The following is a 16,114-nucleotide window of genomic DNA, read 5'->3' on the forward strand; positions in this document are numbered from 1 at the left end:
GTTTTTTGCTTTGAGTTTTCCACATATAAACTGGAGAAAAAACCTTATTCTTTGGCAATGTTCTTTTGAGAAAGATTGCCAAGTACCATGCAAGCTGCAAAACCAACACCATATTACTAAGGAGAAACACCCTTGCAGCAACAGTGTGAAATACCTCATTCCATCACTGTTTCCAGGCTGCTTCCAAGGCCAGACAGAAATATTTTGTCAGAAATTTGTTGGTAAAATTTAATTTTCAAAGGGTTTTCTCCCAACTAAACTTGAAGTAACTTTCGCTCTAAATTCAGGCTAATAGCAGTAGCAGGAAGGGACTAAAATGGCAGTGTAAAGAAATGGATAAGTTAAGTCTATTTTCAGTTATGTATTGGGTTAAAATTTTGAGACTATCATCCTGTACTTTTTTATTAGTGTTCCTATGGTGTTATGTTACAGCATTAGCAATCTGTCAAAATCCATGGTACTGTTTATAAAAATAAACTAATTGAAGGCAAAGTGATCTCTCACACTATTTGTGTTTGCTCATGCTTTGTTTTCATGTCCAACACTTGTGTTTAAACTTGTTTTGTTAGAATAATAAAATATACTCGGACTTGGAATCTCCACTAACCTTTGCTTTTAAAGTCAAGACTCTTGGCTTCCCTTTTGCTCATTTCTAATTTGCCATGTCTGTCACGTCCTCTCTTGCAGGGCTTGTGGTTATAGAAGTGTGAGGGAGTAAAGGTTAAAGATATATACGAGGTTTAACAAATACGGTTATTCTTGCCATAAGGATTGACTTTTGAAGTTAGTGTTTGGTTCATCCTATTTTTAAGGTAGATCTCAACTGCATTCCATATTTGTGCCTGAGTTAAAGTTAAAATCAATATACTTTTAGCACTCTGTCTGAAGATTTCAGGTTGTCAATTCAAGGGCTAGGGTTGTAAAGAGAGCACAGTTCAGCCACCAGACTTTATACCAATAAGTAATATTCAACAGTTCCCAATAAGAACATGGGTGAGACTGTGCTCCACTAGTAGCAGTACTTTTTCATGGGGAAACAGAATAGGGATACATAAATTTCACTTTGTACTCTAGTAAATATTTCAGTGCTTTGAATGAAGTGCATCAGCTCCAAAAGGAAACACTGAGCACTTACTTTAGCCTGGTAGTTATTGAATTAATCTGGATCAATGTGGATTCAGATTCAGAAAAAGGGATTGTGATTGAGTTTTTAATAGCAAATATACTCAAACTGTTGTGTATGATTAAAAAGGGGACAACAGCATTTTCTCTTTCACTGTCTGGGAACATTCCTAGGGCACCAGTTCATTGACAGTTTAGGGAACAGTGAGGAGCTAAATAGCTCTGCACTGCCCAGATTTCTGCAAGTGTATTGGCAGAAAAAGGGAGACTAGAGAAAATGTAAGCCTGCTGCTGAGTGGAGTTGTGGTAACACAGGAGGCAGACAAGTCAGAGATATTCAATGCCTTCTTCACTGGTCTGTAAGATTTGTTTTCAAAAATCCCAGGCCCCTGAGACCAGTGGGAGCATCTGGAGCAATGCAGGCTTACCCTCAGTAGAGTAGATCAAAACATTTAAACAAACTGGACACAAACAAGTCCGTGGGACCCAGTGGGCTGCATTCACAAGTGCTGAGGGAGCTGGCAGATGTCATTGCAAGGCCAGTCTCATGTATCTTTGAAAGGTCACAGTGATCAGAGGAGGACTAGAAATTCAATGCAGATGCCATATCTTGCTTCAAGGAGAAGAAGAGGGAGGATTTGGAGAACTACAATCAGCCTTGTCTCAATACCCAGAGAGGTGTTGGAGCAAATAATTCTGGAAACTATTTCAAAATATATTAAGGACATGGAGATGGTTGGGAATCATCAGTATGGATATATGAAGGGGAAAATTATGCCTGATCAGCCTGATAGCCTTCTGTGATTAAATGACTAGCTTGGTGGATGAGGAGAGTGCAGAGGACGTTAATCGTCTTAACTTCAGAAAGGCTTTCATCACTGGCTGTATCATCATTAACCAACTGCTGACTAGATAAGTAGATAGTGAAGTAGATTGAAAACAGGCTGCAGTGCCAGGCTCAAGAGATTATAATCAGTGGTGCAAAATCCAGCTGGAGGCCAGTCACTAATGATGTACTCTTGAGGTCAATACTGGGGCCAATACTATTGAACACCTTCATTAATGATCTTGGATTATACAAGTGAACCCTCAGTTGAGGGTGAACCAGTGCACCCTCAGCAAGTTTGACTTGAAGACTGGGAGGAGTGGCTGATACACCAGATGGTTGTGCTGCCATTCAGAGGGATCTTGGCAATCTGGATGGATCAGTTGAGAGGAATCTTATGGAATTTAACAAAGGGAAATGCCAAATCCTACACCTGTTGAGTAATGTCCACACACACATTAAAGGGGTTGAGGACCAGCTGGCTGGGAAGCAGCTTTACAGGAAAGTATCTGGGAGTCCTGGTGAACACCAGCTTGAGCATGTGCCAGCTGTGTGCTCTGTCCTTGTGACACAGCTGGCCAACAGAATCCTGGGCTGCATTAGGAGCATTGCCAGTAGGTTCAGGCAGGTGATAATTTCCCCCTGTTTGGCATTAAGACACATCTGGAGTGCTAGATATCCATATCTGGATTTCTCAATGCAGGAAAAATATGGTTTCACTGGACTGAATCCAGCAGAGAGCCACAAAGATGATTATGGGACTGGAGTGTTTGTCATATGAGGAGTGGCTGAGAGCTGGAGGAGAGAAGCCTCAGGGAGATATTATCAATGTATCTAAAGACCTAAAGTTAGGGAGAGTAAAGAAGATGAAGCGAGACTCTTCTCAATTGCATTCAGTGAAGGAACAAGAGGCAATAGGCACAAAGTGATCCATAGGATATTTTTTTTTAACAAAAGAAAAAAGGTGATGGTTCTTTTTTGCTATTGTGGCCATCAGAGAGATGTCCAGAGACATTGTGGAGTCTTCATACATGGGGATATTCAAAATGCAAGTGAAACCAACCCAGGGAAATCTGCTCTAGTTGACTCTGCTCTAAGCAAGAGGGTGCACTAAATGATCTCTTCACATCCTGTGATTCTTTGACTTAGGTACTTTAATTTATTTCAACAGCATCTGAGTATTTCTTCCAGGTTCACTGTTTATAGAGATTTGTGATGCTTCCAAAGTTTTGCATGCTGATGGGACTTAAACTGTGGGCCACATGTCCCTGCTGGGTCATTTAAATACTCTCTATGATAGATCCAGACCAGTTTGTTCTGCATGGCCAAACTGTTTCAGTTTGAAATAAAAACAAATCTTAAGAAACTTGTGGACTTCATAGAATAAAGTGCCACTGCTTAATAGAATATATATAAAACTAGATGGTTTAGTACTTGAGCATATTATTGCCTCCAAAAAAGAGCAAGAAATGTAGATGCACTCGTTAAAGTAACAGGACTATTTAGGTAAGCATCAATTTAAAAGATCACAAATTAGAAACCTACCCATACTTCATTACTATAACCTCTTGTTTGGTTTTTGGTTGTTTTGGTTTTGTTGGTACTTTGTAATTTTGTAATTTATTTGGCTATATTGAGAATTAAGACATATACAAATCAATGAGTGGTAATAGTACTGTTTAGGTATTTTGCTGAATATACAGTGTTACTATATTTTTCTTTTTCCTCTTTTTAACATTTAAAAATATAACTAGAGTTACTCATGCAGCATTGTAAAGTATGTCTTCCAGAAGCTGCCATAAAGAGCTGCGTTACTCTTTGACAACCTCACATAAGGAAAGAGACTGGGCTTTGCTTTTTCAAAGCCAGGAGCAGGTTCAGTTTGGACACAGCTAATGGTCTCTACAATAGAAATATGTCACACACAGAGGTGATCTCTGAAGTGACCAATCCTGAAGCCTTTATAGCTTAAAATCTGCTCTGGAGTTTTACCTAGAGGGTTATTACTGGTTAGTCTGGCAGAGCACTGCAGATCTGAGTCATGAGCGATCTGTGCTGCTCTGTACTATCTTCATCTTTCTCATTCTCCCTCGCGTGTTCTGTGTCAAGCACATGAAACCAGCTCACCAGCAGTACTTGTGCAGTGATGACAGCCTGATAGCAGTACCCTCATAGTCTCTCCCTGATTCACCCATGGTGTCAAGCACAGATAGAAGTCCTATAAACTCATTTATATGCACTGTCCACCCACCAACTTTATCTCAAGTTGTGTGAGTGTTGAGTCACAGACAGGTAGTTCTTGTTCAACTCCCAGCTTCATGTAAGCTGTGGGTAATAACAAAAGCTATTTCAGTCTCACAGAAATAATGACTAAGGTACAAATAATTTCCTTACAACAAAGGCCCCTTAAATCAATAGAAAAATACAAAAAGCAAGTTCTTGTGAGGAGGACCTGCTGATTTGTTCACCCAGCAGGAGCTTTCATCCAGATAAAGAAATAACTGGTGGACCTTATCAACCAGGTCACTCTTGTCTGCATGCTTGCAGACCTCATCAAAAAGCTGTCTAAAGGCCTAGATGGTAAATACTCTATTTAGAGAAGATGCATTGGCACTGCCCAAGATCATGTTTATCCAGGTGCACATGAATTTTATCCTGTATTGCAGTTTGTACTGCTTTGCCGGCTACTGATGTTAGGCTTGCCAGCCTTTAGTGTTTTCCATCATGTCATCTCATTTACCCTCTGGAATCTTCTTTATAGAGATTGGTGTCACACTGCCATTCTCCAGACCACAAGCACATGGAAAGTATGAAGAGAAAGGTAGGTCCATTTGTAGGCTCTCACTCAGTACTCAACACTGCCTAAAAAAACTCAGATGTCTGCAGATTTGTTACTCTGCCTAGTTTGGTTTATAGCCTTTCCCAGTTAGCACACTTTCAAGAATAGTCTCTGCTGTCTCTCAAAAAGAAGGGTTCAAGTATGGGGATCATCAATTTATTCCAGTGAACATATGCAAATAGATCATTTAGCTTCTCTGGAAACATTTTGTCCTCTCCTCTTTTTTTTACCCTCTTTTTTTGTCCTTTGATTTGTCAGACTCCAGTGGGCTTCTTGGTCCTGATGTACCTAAGGCAAGATTTAATATTAGTCTGGATTTGTTTTGTGAGTTGCTGCTCACAGTTTTTTATTGTTCTTTCATTGTGCTTTTCATTAACGTGTTGGTTTATGATCTTTCTGTGGTTTTGCATTGGGAGAAGACTTTAAACTTCTGATTTCTAATAATGTACCCGGTGGTAAGGTTATTGTGCCCACTTCCTTTTGCCAGTTCTGAAGACTTTAGTAGATGGCACACACTGATGCTGTGCTGTGCATCCTTCAGGGAGTTCAGCTCCACTGGTAAGAATTTGCTGTTCCTAGCTGCTACCTTTTCTTTCCTCTTCACAAGTTTTCTCACTGCTGTCTCTCTCCCTTTTGAAACTGGGTGCAACTGCTGTGAACGCTTGGCCTTTGTCAAGCCTCTGGGAATTCTGAATGTAAACACAGGAACAGAAACCATGAGCTGAAGATGTAGGTCAAGACCTTGCACATAAATGAGGAGCAAATGAGGGGCTGCATCTATTCTGTCTGGCTTCCCTGTCCCTCTGCTCTGTGAAGCAATATTGATGGAGTCTAGCATAGTCTGTGTTACATAAAAATGCTGCAGTGTCCCAACAGCATGGAGGTTACATGAAGTGCAGTGCTGGTTATATTTCCCACCCTCTTTGCCCATCTGATCATTCTCAGCATGCTCTCTCTGTCCTTCTGGTCAGGCAGGCAAGTGGCAGACTCAGGACTACATATGCTTAAAGGTGACATTTTGATGCATTGGCATTCTGTGCCACCTGCCGGGTTCCTATTTTGTTTACTTGATCTGCTTACAAGATCTCATTAACAAATTTCATTATCCCATTACCAGCAGAGATGACTCCTACCTTTTCTGTATATTTTATATTCTGGTACTAAAATGTCCTGCATGTGTGTAGCATGTCATTGCCTTTGTCCAAGACCAGACATTCATCCACTTATTCATTAGATGTTTAGCATTGTTATAGAGGTATGTGTTGTTCTGGTGTTTGCTTCCTCCTTAATTTCCCATTTGAAAGGTATTTTATTTGTTTTCTTATTTTTTTCTTATTCTATTTGTTTTTATTATTTTTTATTTGTAGTTTTGCTCTCTTGACTCTCCTGCACTCAGAAAGGCGCAATTTCCAAACATTTGCTTATGGCATATTGAACTGTGTGTTCCCCACTCCTGCTGCTACTCAGTTTATACCTTAATCAATCACACACACCAGCATTTAAGCCCTCAGTGAGTTCACTGTTTCTGTACAGACCCTTTTTATCTCAGAAGTACTCCCAAGCTCAGATCAATCTGGAATTTTGCCCTTTAAACTACTCTCTCATCTACTTGTTGAAAGTTTGCTCCTTCCTGGTCAAACATAAGGCAGTGGGGGCATTTTAGAGATTGCTATTAGTCAGGGATGAATTCTGCCTCCAAAACATGTGAGACCCAAAACTACAGGCTCTTTCCCAGCACTTTTAGGTAAATGTTCTGCTTTTCATGTTTAAGGAACCAAACCAAACCAAAAAAACAAAAACAAAAACAAAAACAAAAAAAAAAAAACACAAAAGAAACCAACAACAACAACAAAAAAAAACACCTACCAAGAAAACCCACACCAACACCTTTCAAATTTAAAATTAAAAGCTCTTCTACCTGAATTAATTTTTATTTGCTTCAAAAAACATTTTCCAAATCATAACTGATTTTCTTTTAAATCATTCCTTCAAATGATGTTTTCTGCAACAAGTATAATGTGGTACAAAATACCATCTTATTTTCCAGTTCCCACAATCATAATTTGAGTAATAACCCCACACTGACACAGTGACAAGGCAGAACAGCTTTTGAGGAGATTGAGCATATAAACTCTGCCAGTAGACCTACTAAACCAAGGCACACTTTCTGTTGAAAATGCACAGTACAGATGTCAGAGACCCTTTTTTAAAGTGCTACAGAAGAGTATCATTTACCACTTTACAATTTCAAGCAGTTGTCTCAATGTTAAAGTATGGCTTATATTATTTTGTCATTGTTCCAGAAGCACACAGAGATCCTAGCAGGAGCCAAAGCCAAAATAACACCAAGAGAAAGATATTCCTTGCTATCAACAAACATGCAATGTGGATGTGTCCACACTCCCTTCTTTGTCTTATTTCCCAAACCTGTTTCTAGTATTTCAGTGGGCCTGAATATGAATGCTTGAATATGCATCAGGGCAGAGCTGAAGGCAGCACTACAGAAGTTGCCACTGTCACATTTGAGTAAAAAAGGAGGTTGATATTAAAAAAAAAAAAGGTCTGTAATTCCTTTTATTATTTCTGACAGTTATCTACTGCATGCAGTAGAAGAAACAGAACAGTTTCTAAAATGCTATAATAACATCTAGGTATTTATTATGAATGGTGACACTTAAAGAGAATCAAATGTAAGGGTCCCTAGCAATAACAAACCCTTCAAGCACAATAAAAGCCTCAAAACTTTGGAACTTATGCCAAAGATGCATACAGAGATTGTAGAAGAGATGTAAGAAATACACATAAACTCAGCTGAGAGAACATTTTACTCCATCTTAAGTTTACTGTGCAATACAACAGTTTCATAATGTGCTGAAAGGTTAGGCCACTGCAACTGCAAACAGGAAATGTAGAGCAACAAGCGAGAAAAGCCATCTTCCTTTGTGTTCCCTTTTTGCTAAAAGCATAACATTCTTTGATGCTTAAAAATAATTAAGTCCTCAATATACATTTAAAAAAACAAGTCAGCAAAAAATCAAATGTCCATGAAGAAAAGACCATCCAGATGGAGTTAATGCAAAGCTTAATTGAAGTTACTGCTTAAAGACTTCTCTGGATACAATCTCTCTTTATCCAAATCAGTTGCTTTTCAGTGACTTTTTTCACAGCCATGCATGGGATCAACTCCATCAAACTAAACTTGTGTATCTGTCAAGAAAGAATTATTTGGCTTTTAGCTGCATTTATGGTAAAAGTTGCAATTGTCCAACTTTCTTCTCCATTTAAACTATCTTTAAACATGTCCAGGGCTGATATTTTAGACTATTAGTAGGCACTTTACTCAAACCAGAGCCATGTTCTAATATTAAACTTAGCAGCAGAGTCTAGGTAGCACTGAAATCTTTGTCTGCTCATCTTCTTTGTGGGTACCATCACCTTCTTGGAGAGAGTCCTCTCCATCAGGAAATAACTGCTCCTGTAACTCTTGTAAGCCTTCATGTGGCTGTTGGGTTTGGTTTGGTTGATTTTTGGGGTTTTTTTTGAGTTAGTTTTTGGTTTTGTTTTTGTTTGTTTTGGGTTTCTTGTTTTCTCCTGTAAGGACTTAGGCATTGTAAGCACCGAGGTAAAAAAAGGCAATAAATAACTAGTGATCCCTGTTCAGATGTCCCAGTTTCAAAGTCATTGCTGGAGGAAGCAGAGAAAAGCAGAAGTTACCATCTCCAGAACCTCTTGCTATTCTCATGAGATGCTGTAGGCAGCAAATCCTTTTCCACCATTCCCTTTGTGCTCACTGGCACATGTGGATGCACTCAACTTAGCCAGAAAAACTGGATTACAATGTGTTGAATGTAAAAGGAGGAAGGTTGCTCATGCAAAGTATCTATTTCATGTGGTGAGCAGAACAGAGATGGGGTGAAGATTTATGGATAGACAGGTGTTGACATTTTCTACAGGCATTGCTATTGTTAAAAACATATAGGCATAAGGGCAAAAAAATTATCCTTTGATAAGCAACAAAGACTCCTGCTAGAAATACAAGGCTCTTAGTCATGATATTGGCACCTTGAAAGGCTTTTTGTTTGGAAAAGCAAAGTAGTCTTCTTGGAAGCAAAAGGCTGCTGTGCATTACTGTGAGCTCTGTGGTTGGGCCCTCCTGTATCTAAAATTCTGTATTTGGTTATCTCTACAGGCATGGTTGAAATTTGCTCAGCCATTAGCTCTGCTTTGAAGTGAGCTGTAGGTATTCATAGGCACATATAATGCTTGTGACTTGCAATACAGAAACTGCTAACTGATTATGCTGAGTGATAGTTACTGTGCAGCTCACATTAAATGCAGAAGCCTCATTAATAAAGGATAAATCCTATAAGAAGTAGGCTTTGGCATTGTTACAACTTTGATAAGCTTTAATACAAACCCACTTTTTCAATAAGAGTATTAGAGTTCCATAGGTTATCACATGACATATACCAAATCTCATCTTTTCCTGCATGTTCTTTCTAAAATTTTGGTTGGTAGTGGGCTTACCAGGACTGTACATCTTGTATCTCCTCTTACATTAATGTATAATAGAATTTAAGTACAGGACATGAACATGGACCCAAAACTGAAACTAAGAGGCACCAATGCAAATTGCAATTTTTCCTATAAGTCTTGGGCATTCTTTAATTTTTGAGCCAGGATCAGGGTTTGAGTCTGTATTATCAAAGATTATATTTTATAAATGGATAAAGAAAAAAGGGGCTGGAATCGAAAATGTGTATCTGAAAGCATATGTTACATATATTAAGATACCTTAGAGAACCTCTCCTCTATTAATACACATATTTGCTGATACACGTGTGGTAAGTAGGATGCTGGTAATTTCAGATTTGCTGCTACGTATTCAGTAAATATGCACTGCATGCTATTAGTTTCAAAGTGAAACTCTACTACTAAGCATTCCCAAACTGGGACAGTCAGTACATTTATAATAACACATATTTGGAAAGATTGATGGGAACGAAGGGTTCACAACTGCTTCTTGTTTTACTTAAAAAGATACACACCATCCCACCACATATTTAATTTTAGTTTCAATAGCTTGCTTTTGCATCAGGCTCACCAGTGGGGAATTTCTGCTTCCCATTCTCTGTGTGGAGACTTTAAAGCTTTGCTCTTCCTGAAAATTGATTATTTCTGGTAACACAGATTTGATTTTGCTACATCTACAGACTCCTCTCTTCCTGGATCTGACTTCTGATTTTTCAAATAGCTCCTACCTTGGCAGCCATGTCTAGTTTCCAGCAGGAGAGAACATTTGTTAACTTGCAAGTATCTGTTTTTGTTCACTGCATTTCCATTCAATTCCCAGCCTGGCATACCTTCAAATCCTGTGTCCCCAGGAGCACACATTCCTACATGATGGGCACACTGGAAGCATATAAAACAGATTGCACATTGCATTTCCCATCTTTATGTAAATTTAGTATTTCTTTCCATGAACAATGGCTCCTCCAAGTCTAATCAAAATGGGTTTCCCTAGAAAAAAAGTTTTTCTTGTGACTTCGCAAATCGCTCTTTTTATGCAGCTGGAGTTTGAGGTATACAGCCTGTCCAGGCAAGCGCTGAATCAGAGAGCAGGTAGCTATAAACCTGATTTCATTTCGCATCGTTTCTATCAGTTTCCCCTTTTTTCTCTTTTCCTCCTTCAAGCCAGCTGGTCCTCGCCATGTACGTGTTTTTACTTTTGGTTTCTGCAACTTCCTGTTGCCACCTACAAAATTTTCTCAGCAACACTTACTTGGCACTGCGCAGTGCCATCCCCTCCTCGCCCATCCCCGGCTCAGAGCATTGCAGGTTTAGCAGCCCCTGGCTCGGGGATGGCCCTTGGCCCCGCGGCCAGAGGGGCTCGAGGATCGCAGCGTGATGTGTATTGTTTGTACCAGTTAAAATCTTTTACTTCCGTGTGCTTGTTAATTTTAGATTGTTCTATTCACCTGTTGCCTTTTCTTCACTTTTAGCAGTTTAGCAGTTAGGCGTCCCCCTTTTTCCCCAAGTGAGCTTCTAAGTTTTTTGGGTTTTTTTTTTTTTTTTTAGTTTTAACTTTTCTGACCGTGCGACAATTCGATCTGCTTTTCCAGTCTTTCTTCGGGTTTTCCACTTTTTTTTTTTTAATTACTTTCCTTTTTTTTTTTTTTTTTTCCCCGTTTACTTTTCCTCTTTTTTTCTCTTCCTCCCCGCCTTTTCCCTTCACTCTCACGTTTTCGCTCGCGGCTTCGCAGCCCCGCTCCGGCCGGGCCGGCCCCGCCTCGCCCCAACCTCGGGGGCCGCTTTCCTCCTGGCAACAAGTGACGCGCGCGGGGCGGCCAATGGGCGGCGCCGGCGGAGCGGCGGGCGCGGCGCTGGGGCACGGCGAGCCCGGCAGCGCGGCCGCTCCGCGCAGCCTGCGCGCCGCGGGGGACGATGGCGGGCGCCGGGCGCTGCGTGCGCGCCTGCGGCCTCGCCCTCGCCGTCGCCTGGCTCCTGCTGTGCTGCGCGGCCCGCCGCGACCCCGCAGGTAAGCCGGGCGCCCGCCGGGCGAAGGGGGAGGCGGGGCGCGGGAGCGCTGCGAGCGCGGAGGGTCCTTGAGCGCCCCGACGGGCGCCTGGGCGGGTCAGGGGGCGGTGTGACGGGCCTTCCGCCCCGGCGGTCCTTCGGGCGCTGCTCTCGGTGGCAAAGTCCAACTGCGTGGAAACAACCTGGGAAACTTAGAAGGAGAAGCGAAGAAGGCTGGAAAAAGCCCCGGACCTCCCTCTCGGACCGTGCGCTTGGCCTGCGGCGTCGCGAAAGCCGCCGCCGCCCCCGCCGGCCGCGGTGCCACGTTCCCGGTGCCCGCGGAGCCGGGGCCGGGCCGCGGCCTTTGGCCTGACAGCTCGGGGGCAGGAGTCGCCCGAGCACGGGCAGTTCCCGGCAGCGCGCCCCTCCGTCGCTGTTAGCCGCCGCTGTATGCGCAGGGAGATGGAGAAGGAGGCTCGCCTTACCCGACAGGAAGCAGGTGGAAAAGTTTCGCGTTGAGCAAATTCTTGTAGACCACAGCCCCTAGCCTAGTCAGAGCTTCCGGGAAACAAGCTGAGTTCTTCGCTAAGTTGCACCTCACATATTTTTTTATATCCTGTGATAGTAACAGGCTCAGGTTGGTAGCTGAAGATATCACTAAAACTTCATGGCCAGAGCATTGATCTGGAGTAATTATTAAGAAATTGGTACCAGAGAGATTTGGTGAGAAAACATAAGCAGTTTTTCCAGGGAAATTTTAAAAAGTGCTTTTTCCACTTGGCATCAGTGTAAGGGGTTGTGGAGGAAGAAGTGAAAGACGATGTGAGAAGAGGCTAAAAAGTTGTTACAAGAAATAAAAAAGAGGAAGAAAGCCATGAGGGAAGAATAAAAACAAAAGCAGATATAGCGCTGAAAAAGCAGGTTTGGTTGTTAAAGTGTCTTAGTAGGATGAAAGGGACGGTTGAAGTTGGTGTGCTGCTTTAAAAAATTCACTGTAGTAGGTGGGTGATTACAGATTCTTCTTTACAGTGTGATCAGCTAGGTACTATTTAAATACTGTTTGGCACTTACACGGGGGAAAATTCATGGGTATACTGGGAAGTAGTGGTAAAATTCACTGCATTAACATAATTTAATATTTTCCTTCCTGTTCAGCCAAACCTATTAGAAAGTCATAACAGAAAAACGCAGTAGGAATGTGATTGACGGTGCATTACTATTAAATACAAAATACTACTCAGCAGATTCCTTATTTAAGCAGCAGAATAATAGCCTTGTGGGTCTGAGACAGCCATGGTCCATTTCAGCCTGATTAGTGAAAGTTCTACACTGTGGAGCCATCTTTATTGTGGCATAGAAATAGTTTTAGGGCATTTTTCCATGGTTTGATTAAACCTACTGCTGCTTGTAAGAAGTGTTCTTTTACTGACAGAGGTGTTAGCTTTTATTAGCAGGGTGATCCATAAACTTTTTAAATGGTATACTGTGCTTTATCAACTTTAATTTTTCTCTTTAATCACAAACTACACCAGAAATTAAAATGAAACTCATCACAACTGAAAATGAAACTAGGGTCCCTATATAATTTTAAAAATTACACTCCTAATCTGTTGTGTGCTGTCTTTGGTGGGATACTCATTCTAAAACTTTCTCCTCAAAGCAGTGCTAGTTAACCTAGGAGTACTGCAGCTGCACCTACAGACTGGTTTAAATGTAAACCTCACATGCTGTGTATCATATATGAAAAAAGTACTTAGTAAGTGAATATTATTATTAATTATATTTTATGGTGTCTGTTGTGTGTGTTACTGTGTTTGCAGATAGGCATGAAGACAAGATTCTTTACCCAGTAAGATGGCAAATTAATCAGGGGCTGATGCAATCAGTATGTGTTAAATGTAGAGGAATTCTTCTTATCACTAGAATTGGACCTAGAAGTCTCATTTTGTCTCTCCTGGTTTTATAAAGTCTTGGAAAGAGCTCTTTTTTCACAGAAGTTAAGACTCACTAAAGAACAGGAAAATGCACTGAATGTGCCCTCTACAAAAGAGGTGGTTTTACATATGAACAGCAGTTGTGGTACTTCTCTGAAAGTATTTCTCAGAATGTGATTACCCTTTTAAAAATGAGCTTCCTGTGAAAATGATATGAAATCATAGCCATATGTTCGTTCTTATACAGGCAATGATGCTTTCACCATTCGCCATGACAAACAGAACAAGTGCATACAAGTTAAAAACTCACTGATAGTCATAGATGACTGCAGGGACACGAGTGAAGCTTTATGGAAATGGGTATCCCAGAATCGCCTCTTTCACCTGGGGTCCAAGCAGTGCCTGGGACTTGATATATTCACCAAATCAGTGTCTCGCCTGAAAATGGTTGATTGTAACTCAGAATTAAGGCTGTGGTGGCGATGTGCTGATGCTTCCATCGTTGGTGCATCTCAGTACAAAGTAACTATCAAGAATAACTATGTGACTGCAAGCATAAATGCAACAGACCAGTGGAAAAGCAACAATTCCTCCAGTGATATCTGTCGGTATCCCTACCGCGGTAAGTTTGCACTTTGAAGATTTTTTTTATTTGTTAAGGGCTTTTTGAGTATGTCTTTGCCAATAAGTTCTTAAAATTATCTATGTGAAAAGATTGATCAGTAAAACAATAGAATGTTGTGCTGTAGAGAGAAACTTTAAAGGTTTTTAATAAAAAATAACAGCAACTGCAGAAGTTGTGTTACTGAATGGCTTTCTTAGCAGATTTAATTCCCCCCCTCGCCCCATATTTAATTATGAAATACCAACCATCTTCTATCAGAACTGACTCTGCCCTCCTCACCATAATAAGCAATTTTCTGTTAGCCGGGTTTGAGGATGTTTTCTTTGCTGGTAGGCTATACAGTCAAATTTAGAGCATGCTGCCAGCTCACAGCCTGCTGGACTGTGAGCTTTGGTATGGTAGTGTGTGCACTTGCCATGGAAGCCAGTATTGTCTGAAATCACATGCTTGCCGGAAGAAGTGGTGAAAATGTGCTTTACCTTTCCTTCTTCTGTATGTGTTGATTGTTAAGAGTCCTTGTTCTGGGGGACTCTGCAAAGCACCTGGATTTCAATAGGACAATTAATTATCCATAACTTACCAGGATAGGGGAGACAAGTTTCTGCCGTTTCTCAGAAGAAAAAGTACAGAAAAATATTTCTCAATGTATTTTTTTTTCATCTCTGACATTGTTGTATATTATCTGTAACAAAAAGACGAGTGTGATTTGTGTGCATTTAGGTTAACTGTCTCTGTACAAGCAGTAACGCATGTCTAAGCAAGGGGGATGCATTTACTCATTTTACTTCTTTTTTTTCGTCTTTTTTTTTTCTGCAGAAGTTTATACCAAAGATGGCAACTCTTATGGCAAACCCTGTGAGTTCCCCTTTCTGTATAACAAGGTGTGGCATCATGACTGCATTCAGGATGAAACTCACACGGGTGGGAAATGGTGCGCCACTTCTGAAGATTATTCTCACGATGGAAAATGGGGAATCTGCTTACAGCCAGGCACGTTGGATTTCTAAATAGACATCCTAAAAGCATTCTGTCACTTCTCTGATGTATAGCTCCATCTTTGTGTGGCTATTAAGCTGTTGCAGCATTGGCTTAAACTGCAAGTATTAGTGATGACCAATATAAAAATCAGTAAACCCTCAGTATTATATTCAAAACTTATTCTTTTGAAACTTTCATAATGTTTCTGTATAGTTTTAGTTAGAAGTACCTTCTGCTTCTTTTAAACAGAGGATGGTTGTCATGATATCTGGGAACATGATCCAGGCTCTGAAAATTGCTACCAGTTTAATACACAGTCTGCTCTTTCCTGGAAGGAAGCTTATATTTCATGTCAAAGGCAAGGAGGAGATTTGCTTAGCATCCAAAATGCATCTGAATTAAGTTACATACAAGGTATGTGTAATTATTCACATATGAATACTGGGAAGTTTTTATAAACTGGAGGCAGCACTTAGTTTCTGTCCTAAATCTCTGGGTCAAAAGTTGATTGCACTTTAAATATTTTGGCTTTCACTTGTGTAGCAAAACTAAGGTGCTAATCTCATTTTAGGGAGTTATTTAAATTTATCTGTATGATTTCATTATAGCAGTTAGGGTATTGTTCATACTGTTAGTGAGGAATATCCCCAAAATCTTATATACAGGCCAGAGTGGCAGCTGGTGTTTTAGCAACATGTTACTCTCTTACTGTGAAATTGTCCTCCCTGATGTTCAGTCTTGACCTGGAGAAATTATCCAAGTGCCTTTGGGATTATAAAACCAAAGGAGAAACATGTGCAGACACTGGGAGGGAAGGCTTGTGTGGATTTATTTCTCTTCAGTTCAAGAAAGTTTGCATGTCCAATTATAGTCGCAATCTTTCTTTCCTGAAATGCATACCATTTCAGAATGCATTTTCAATTTAAAAGAGCCCAATAAAAGATGAGCATTTTATACAATTGTTTTCTTTAAAAAAAATATCTCTAGGCAAGGATGACATTGCTGAGATCTTCTGGATTGGCTTAAATCAACTGGATGTTTCTGGTGGGTGGCAGTGGTCAGATCACAAACCTCTGAATTTTCTCAACTGGCATCCAGGTACTGTTTTTTCTGGTGATATTGACAACATTCTCAACAGTAACTAGTATTACTTTTTTTCCATCTTATTCCACTTTCAGAGGCATCTTTTACTCCTAGCCAGCAAATCTTTCTATTCTCATTTTATGTTTACAGCTGATTAGGTTAATAAATCTCAAAAAAGGTAAAACTTAAAC

The 16,114-nt window shown here is 40.5% G+C and overlaps 1 protein-coding gene across 1 annotated transcript in view; it reads left to right on the plus strand.

The window, feature by feature from the left end:
* Positions 1 to 11,231: 11,231 nt before the first annotated feature.
* LY75 (lymphocyte antigen 75) overlaps positions 11,232 to 16,114 on the plus strand; it is a 44,046-nt gene continuing 39,163 nt past the window's right edge. The window contains exons 1-5 of the mRNA XM_053982613.1: positions 11,232 to 11,325; positions 13,485 to 13,859; positions 14,679 to 14,852; positions 15,090 to 15,254; positions 15,828 to 15,938. Of these exons, the coding sequence (XP_053838588.1) occupies positions 11,232 to 11,325; positions 13,485 to 13,859; positions 14,679 to 14,852; positions 15,090 to 15,254; positions 15,828 to 15,938 (919 nt within the window). The remainder of the gene's footprint in view (positions 11,326 to 13,484; positions 13,860 to 14,678; positions 14,853 to 15,089; positions 15,255 to 15,827; positions 15,939 to 16,114) is intronic.

This window comes from Vidua macroura, chromosome 7 (genome assembly GCF_024509145.1).
Source record: "Vidua macroura isolate BioBank_ID:100142 chromosome 7, ASM2450914v1, whole genome shotgun sequence".
NCBI lineage: Eukaryota > Metazoa > Chordata > Aves > Passeriformes > Viduidae > Vidua > Vidua macroura.